Raw genomic sequence first — 8,518 nt, 5'->3', positions numbered from 1 at the left:
TTCAAACGTATTGTCCTCTCACTTTGATGTTTCATGTAATACAGTAAAAGCAAACAGCACAAAAGGTGAACATTCACAAACCCCACAGCTCCACTTTCCCAGCAAGCCACAAAAATGTGGATATACGCTAGGAACCCTAACTCATGATTGTGAGTAAATAGAGTTTTTTCAATATTTCATACCCCTGTTAATTTTTTTTTTTAGTGAACATTGAGATATTTGCTTATACATATCCATTTTCTCCCTTACACACACACACATGCATGCCCTTTCCTTACATCAATTTTTTTCTTTCTTTTTGGAGGGTTTTTGCTTGTTTTAGGTAATTCACTAGGTCCCTTTCAGTTTTGTCCAGCCTTGAAGGTATGCTAGTTCATGCCACTCACTCTCACGCTGGCAATGATTGAGTACAGTTAGAGTGCAATTGCAACTTTTGTCTCAGTTTAGTCCAGGTCAATAGATATACACCGGCATTCCTTAACTCGGGTGATTCTTTTCTTCTTTCTTGGGGGCTGAAGCTCAGGGCAATTGAGTGTAACAGTCATGGTGGTGAATTTCTTGGGCTTACAGAAGGAACAAGACTGGAAGGAGCCTTCTTCTTTACGGACATGCCTGGGGATGTAGAAGGAATTGCACTGGCCATAGCAGAACCTGTTGATAATGGTACGACTGTTGCAGCCTTCCTCGTGGATAGTTTGTTTGAGGGGTTGAGTTTTACACCAATCCCGCTTTAAGTATTTGCGCTCAGTGATGTGCAAAGCCTCCTGACTGGATTCCAGCACCTCTTCAGCAGGCATCGAGGTGCCTTTTCCTCGTTCTCGATGCCTGGAACCTGACTGCTGTTGTGTCTGCATTTGCTCTGAATCATTGGGCTGATCTTTGTCAGGAGGAGGGATAGCACCTTGAGATCCACGATTCCTCTTTCTCCCTTCCACTGTTGGAAGCAGAAATCCCATCAAAAGAAACAAGGCACCGATGGCATACAGTGTGCGGACCATCCTGTATGAAGGAAGTTGAGGAAATAAAGCACAGTTGTGGATTTCAGATATCAACAGAAGCCAGATATGCAGTAAATTTTCAGTTCCATAAAAGAACTGTGTGTACACACACACTTATAAAAAGATAAGCATTCAGACTCTACCAGCTGGACAGATGTTTCCAAATTACCAAGTGATAAAAGCTTTCAAATAGTGATTAAAAGTCAGAGGCTAAAGTAAGTCCAAACATAATTTTATTTTGTGTACCCTCCATCTTTTTCCAGATCTTTTCCCCATGTATATTACCCTAGTTCTCATTCCCTTCTTATAGCTCACTGACATTAGGAAGATTGCTCCTGACTTATAATGGTGGAAGAATAAATTTTACATTACACAAGGATTTATTATTATGACACAGCTATCTACTATATCAGAGGACTAAAGTTTTTGACTCAGCAGACCTAGTCTAGCTATGTGTTCCTTAGTTGGACTTGCTTTGTACAGCTTCTTGCATAGTATACATCCAGTATATAATGTGTATGCTGTATCCACATGTTGCCTGAATTACACCATCCCAAGATCTGTCACTCTCCACCTCTAAAGGGGACCAATGCACCTGCGTGTAATAATGCTTAAGCTGAGATATGCAATAAGTGAGGCAACTAAAATGAAAGAATATTTAGGTATAGGTTAAAACAGATGCTTCAATAATTTCAAACTACACCTTCTCGCACATTACCCTGAATCCTTGACAGAAGTAATACAGATGCAATCCAAGTGTTAAGAATTTTTAAGACCTCTGAGTTTTATTCATTATATGCAGGGTGATATTGAAAGGACATAGGATGACAGAGTTTCATATATGAGCTTAAATATCACAGAGTTTGTGCACACAATAAAAAGACCACTTCAAGAAGTGCTGTTAAGTGGAGATGATCAGATCCTTCAAAGCTGCATGCCTGCTCCAACCTAATTAATAGCATAGCAACAACCTTTTTTGCCTCCCTTATTCCACTTTTCTCCTCTTCCCAAAGCTCTGAGTTCTTTAGGCTGTTCAGTCAGCTCAAGACAGCAGCCAGCCCAGCAGAAACTCATCAGCTGTTACACTTCCCCCTTCCAAATGTATTGTGGTCTCTGAGTTTTTCTGAAAGCCAGGGATATGGTAGCAAGACAGACAGATGAGGGAATCTCTGAGGGACCCTCCCCATGGGAGCTTGGAAAAAGCCACTAGAAATGAGCAACTACTTACAAAAAAACCCCAACCTGTAAAACTCTCAAACTGTGAAGGAGCACAGGCATTAAAAAGGCGAAGAACTGTGGAAAAAACCCTGAGGGAGTCAGTGTCTTCTACCTGCTTGGAATGCTGCAGTTGTATCCCTTATTAGACTCGTTTTATCAGCATGGAAAAAAATTAGTTTTTGAGCTGAAGAGTCCTGCTTGTGTTACTACCCAAGAAACATACGAAACCAAGGGCACTGTCCTGGACGGCTTTATCCGCTCTGCCTGAGACCACACAACTAGGCAGGAAAGCAGCCAAATGCCAATGCTGTGAGGGCCACCTAGAGACTCAGCAGAGGCTCAGGGTCAGTACCATTTGCTATAAAAGATAACCGCTAATTTCTCATTTACTACATCTTTCCCGTTGCATGGAGAAAATAAATGTTATGCTGTTCGAAAAGCATTTCTCATCAAATGGATTGGGAAAGGAATTTCTAAAGTGGAAATGTATCATAGGGGTGTTCCGTTATACTCAGGGAGTTGCTTTTAAGTCTTTGTCTACAGATTTTTAGAGCCCCTAGAGCTCACAATATATATCATAAATATATGCATTCATTTTATTCATTTATATTTATGTACCAGCATGTCCTATGCTTGTCAGAAGCTTCAGGCTTCAAGCAAGGGGTGTAAGAATGACACTATTGTTGACTCCAACAGACAATTTGGAAGGGTTGCTTTTAATATCTAAATGAAATATGATATGGAACACACAATTTTAATAACCAGACTTCACAAATGTCAGCCCAGACTTCACATTTGTTGCTTTTTCCTCATTTCTATTACAGCCTGAATGTTATTTAAACATTTCATTTTAATTTTGCTTTAAAAATATTTTTTAAAAAGGTTTATAAACCAGTGCTTATTTTCTCAGGAGACTAGAATGATTTCTTTCAAAACTATTCCTACTTCTCTGGTGACTGTATACCCATGCTCTATTATACAGTATTATAATATGCACTTATTTGCTCAACATGGTGCCAGAGCCATAAAAGAAAAAAAAAAAAGTAATTGCATGCAAATGAAAATAAATTGCTAGTTTATAAGCAGTGCCAGAAAACTTCAGGTGTTTGTTTAGTGTCCCACAACTTAGTTGAGGTTTCATGAGCATGCATATTCCTGGACTACTTTTACTTTTAAAACTGATGAGGTGCACGATGCTTCACCTTTTTTTCCCCATAGATGTGCAATTGATGGCACAAGTAAAGTCTAGTCATATGAAAATGAAGTGTACTTCGGGATGGGAATTTGGGGAAAATTTCATGATAATATTTACTATTGAAAGGTCTGTATCCCAGATTCATACATCTTTATTAACCACGTGCTTAACCCTAAGGAAACACAAGCATGTGTTTCAATGTAATCCTAAAGTGGGGGGGTGAAAGTAATTTTTCACTGATTTGATTTCCAGCCTTAAAGGAAGCTACATTACATTCTCATAAAAGAAGTTGTGATTCAAATGAAAATTAGCCACTCAGCAGAAACATTTGTTATGGTCACTTCCAAAAAAACACTTCTAAAAGTAAAATTAATCCAGTCATTTAGGGATAAATACAGGTTAAATACAGAAGAGGCTGTGTGAACTTCAAGATCCCCACAGCAGTTCAAGCAGGATCCTTTTCTAATAATAAGTTATTAAACATTTATTAAAAGTTTAAGGGATAGGGTTTTAAATGCAAAATACAAAGGAACATGAGGTGGTATGCCTCAGGAAGGAAAGCAGTCAAAATGCAATGCAGGCACCCTACATCACCTTTGGTCCCAGGGCAATGCATTCGCTTATGAGAGAAGATGACACCTTTGCTTACATTAGGAAGTGAAGTGGTTCATCTATCTATGAGTTAGAAGTTGTGAATGTTTCTTTAACAAGGTCTTTTTATTACTAAAAAAAAAAAAAGGAGCACAGAAGAGGACAGTAGAAGTAACTAAAATCAACGTCACCATACACGAAGTTTTACTGAAAAGAAATCTCTCTGAAGTAAAGGTTTTTTCTCCTCACTACTGTCATAATTCTGCAGAAATAATAGCCCTAGAGCTTGGGTAGAAGCTGTGAGAATCAGGCTGTAAAAGCTTATATTCAAAATTTCTGCAAAATTTTTATTACTTGACACTGTACTGGATGTTACACTGGCATAACCAAAAATCCTTTTGACAATTCATTTGAGAATCCTTTGAACAAACAGATGACCACAACCAACATAGTCAATTCCCACTTATTTCATTCAGTTCCAGAGAGATACAATAGAATTAATATTTATTTTTTAATAGTAACTCAATACTCAAAAAATCTATTCTTTCCATATTTCACTGCTGAGTTCCACTTTTCATCATCTGTAAAGTCTTAATCACAAAGCCAAAAGAAATTTTATTTCTGACTTTAAATAGGAGCAGAATTGTGCCCTAACATTGATATCACTTCATATGGGGATTATCTAGAGCTGAGATCTCATCATCTAAAACAGATTAAGAAATTTGTGGATCAGTATTAGCAACCATTGATAGGGAAATGTATATGCTTTCAGGTTTATTATTTCATACAAATAAGATGTAATTTTTAATTTATACATTTTCTGCTGCAAATTAAGGACCTCCACATGTCAGTTCATAGACAGAATTTCCCTGTGAGTTCCCAGACAGAGTCAGAAAGTTACTACTGAAATTTTTAGCACAAAGCAACTTGTTTAAAACAACTAGATGGAAACCTGGTTCTGTTGAAATATACAGCAAAATTCTCACAGACCTCAGCAGGCCTATAATTTCATCTGTGAACCATATTTGCTAGGATAATATCATGATGAGCCATGGGCTCCTGTGCTTCACAGAAAACATGAAAGATAATCTGATGAAGACCTAAAAGAAAAATGTATTTGATGGGCTTCAAATACTAGCCAAAGAAAGAGGAAAAACACAATCCCTCTGACTATTTAGAAAATTGAAGTGGTTTATGTCCCAAAGGATCAGAATAATTTTATGGCTCACTTATTGCATATGAATTACAGAAATAGTCTTATGTAATGTTTTTATAGTTCATAGATCTGTATTTTTAAATATAAAAAAAGGCATGGCAACTGCAGTTCCCAGAGAACTGCATATTTTTTTTTTTTTTCTGAGATCAAGACAGTTTGGTAGAATTTGGATACATTTACATTTCAGATAATTTCTTCTTGAGAGTCATAGAGATGGGCCTTTTTGAGACATGTAATGAGTATAGGCAGCAATTTAAAAACAAAGAAACCAAAATAAACAAAAAAACCCTTGAAACTTTGAGAATTCCCCCTTTAAGTGAGCATTTTTCTGCAGGACGTCCTACAAGACTCAAGGGAAGCTGAAGATCATGGTGGGCATGGCTGGCACCAAACCCGAATTAGCCTTGCCTGAAGACGTCCACGCAGCCCGACAGCTCCATTTCCCAGCACAAAACTCCCTTCTGACAGATTTGCTCACGGAGCCCTAAAACAACCGGAATAGCCTTGCTCCCGTGCACAGCCACGCGTGCTGAAAAGGAGAGAGTATTCAGCAGAGGTTACGCATTTCTGGGTGGCATTGGCAACAGAAAAAGAAAATGCTTTAGGACAGCTTGGCATTGGATGCTAAATAGAAGCAGAGAGCTACGGGCATCAGTGCTCTTTATAATTTATATACAGCCTCACCGCACGCTGCTTGGTTACCGTGGGGCTTGTCGGGGCAGCGAGAGTGGGGCAGGAGCGGAGCGCTTCTCAAGCTCCCGGCTCACCGGGCTGGGCTCAGGGGCAGCTGGGGTTGGGGGCCCAACTGGCGCTGCACCCGAAAGTCGCCGCTCACAAAACAGATGACCAAACCCTGTGTCCTGTCAGCAGCAGGGAGAGCCAAACGCACATTGGTGTTTCAGAACCTCCGTCTATGCAAAAGGAAGTTTTCCCAACGCTGGATCTCAGCCCTGATGACCGAAACGGGCTTCGCTTGCGATCCTGTCACCGAAAGGAGCTAGAAGCGGGACAGCAGGAGCGAGGCCGCAGCTGATGGCTGGAGAGGGACGCTGCGGCTCAGAAAAGCGGGCCGGGGGCCGCACACCTTCCCAGCCCACCGGGACGCGGGGACGGCACACCCTCCCAGCCCACTGCCGCCGCGGCGCTCCCTGCGTCGGACAGAACGGCCCCGGCCGGGGCAGGACAGCCCCGCCGCACTGCCCAAGCCGACGAGGTAAGACGTAGCTGTGGCTGAGCACAGCCTGGCTGCGGCGCCGGGACCGTCGGCGGCCTTCAGAGGGGAGAGGCCGCAGGCTTGGTTGGCTTGGCTTGTCCGGGAGCGGGTCGGCCCGATACCCCGCGGGTGCGGGCGCTCCTCACGGCGGCTGGGAACACCGCCCCGCTCTTTCCCCGGGCTGCCGTCTAGGTTTACCTCACGGAGGACGAACTCCCTAAAGTGACTGCTGACCCCCCGGGGGGGTCGCAGTGGAAAGGACGGGGCAAGTAAGAAGCCTCCTCCGGGAGGGAATAGCCCTGCTCCAAGTCGCGCCACTGGCCCGGGCCGAGAGGAGAGCGGCCCGTCCGCGTCGGCGGGGCCGCAGGGGCCCGACGCGCTGCGGGGAGGGCTCCGGTCACTCTGGCCTGGCTGAGAGGCCTGTCAGGGCAGGGAAGGGGAGCGGTGGTCGACAGATACATAGAACCGTCGGGCGACAAAAAGCCCTTGGCTCCGACTCAGGTGAGAGGGTAGGGCGAGGAGGCAGCGGGAGGCGCCGAGCGCAGCGGTGAGCCGCGTCCCGTCCCGCCCGACGGCGCCCGAGGCCGCGCGATGACGGACGCGCGGCGCTGCCCACGGTCACTGCCGGTGCAGACCCTTCCCTTCGAGGCCCCCGATCCCGCTGACACACACCGAGTCTCCCGGGCGGTACGGTCCCCTGCACCCGGGAGCTCCTGGGGCACCAGGGGGACTCTTCTCCGAGGAGCAGAGGTTTGCAAAGGCGGGTCAGGGGCTGAGCGACCTCGTAGTGGGCCGCTCGACGGGACGAGACGGGGCTGGCACCCGGGGATCTGCCCCCGCCCCACTCCGTACAGAGGCCGGGCCGGGATTTTTCCGTGTCTCGGGTGGGCGCCGAATCCAATTTGTCGGGAGTGATGCTGTAGGCGGAGATGAGAGGCAGAGCTAACGGGGCTTTTGCAGTCCCTGTGCTTGTCAGGGAAAAGAGATGTAACAGCACCCTAACCCCCAGCACTGCAGCAGAAGGGTCGGGCCGCCTCACTCTCGCTGACGGGAGGGACGGGTGTCACCCCCTGCAAAACTGAGTCGCCCTGGAGTTTTGCTAGAAACCAGTGAACGACTCCTCCCCTTCCCTCTCCCCGAAGGTAGGATAAAGAACTTAAAATTTTGCCTCCTACAGAGACTGACCGACCTCCACAGCTGCCGGACCCATCTGCGCCCCCGCTGTGCGCGCAGCGCGTCCCGTCCCGTCCCGGCTCACCTGCGCGGCGGCGGCTCCTCGGCGGGACCCGGCTCGTCGTCGTCGGCTCCTCGGCGAGGCTTTGGGTTCTGCGGGGCTCTGCCCGGCGGGTCACTCGGTGGAGAGGGTGGCGTGGGAGCCCGGAGCTGCCCGGGAGTCCATAGAGAGAGAGAGTCTCGAATCCTGACTACAAATTGCAGCAGCGCCGAGCTGTCTCCCATTTAAATGTCTGCCAGCTGAGATCTGCTCTCCAAGCCCCTCCAGATCATTGGACAAGCGCCTCCAAAGCCCGTGTTATCCGCCCCTTTTAACACTTCCATAAACTTCCACCAGGGAAAGCTTTCAGTCATCCAGATAAACACTCGACTACTTTCCTCTCATAAGAGAATCGGTGCTAAAGGTCACTACCCCAAGGAATTGTTCCTGGAATGCACAGAAAATTCACATTTTCCATCCCCATTAAAGTATGACATTTAAGAAGAGTTAAATCCTACTCTGCCCCGCCTCCACTGCCCTTCCGTGCACGCTGCTCTGGCCGCAGGCTGGGCTGCCGGGGCGCTGCGCTGCCCATGAGCCGGCCGGACGAGTGAGGCCGCCGCGGGGAGCCGCTGACCAGCCCACCTTTGCAGTCCTCCTTCTTACAAATTGGATTTGCTGAGGTTCTGCAATATGCCGGGAGTAACGCAGCTTTGGCAAAAAAACACCAAAAAAACAACAAACACAAACAACAAACCACCACAAACCCTGCGGTTATGTCTGTGTGCAGAGGGTATTCAACCGTGGCTCCCATCCGCAGACCCATCCGCGCTCATAGCTCTGTATCAGGCAGGGTTTGTTGTTTGGCTGTTTT

At 46.0% G+C, this 8,518-nt stretch overlaps 1 protein-coding gene across 1 annotated transcript; it reads right to left on the bottom strand.

Annotated features, from left to right (window-relative positions):
* Nucleotides 1-308: 308 nt before the first annotated feature.
* GREM1 (gremlin 1, DAN family BMP antagonist) lies at nucleotides 309-7,834 on the bottom strand. Its single transcript, XM_017827366.1, has 2 exons — nucleotides 7,690-7,834; nucleotides 309-999 (listed from the first exon to the last, which is right to left on the bottom strand). The coding sequence occupies exon 2, from the start codon at nucleotides 996-998 to the stop codon at nucleotides 444-446; it is 555 nt and encodes a 184-aa protein (XP_017682855.1). The 5' UTR covers nucleotide 999; nucleotides 7,690-7,834; the 3' UTR covers nucleotides 309-443.
* Between the last annotated feature and the right edge of the window lie 684 nt (nucleotides 7,835-8,518).

Source organism: Lepidothrix coronata, unplaced genomic scaffold, assembly GCF_001604755.1.
Source record: "Lepidothrix coronata isolate B3197 unplaced genomic scaffold, Lepidothrix_coronata-1.0 Scaffold138, whole genome shotgun sequence".
Classification (NCBI taxonomy): Eukaryota; Metazoa; Chordata; class Aves; order Passeriformes; family Pipridae; genus Lepidothrix; species Lepidothrix coronata.
Note: the sequence above shows the minus strand (reverse complement) of the source record. Positions and strands in the feature narration are given on the sequence as shown.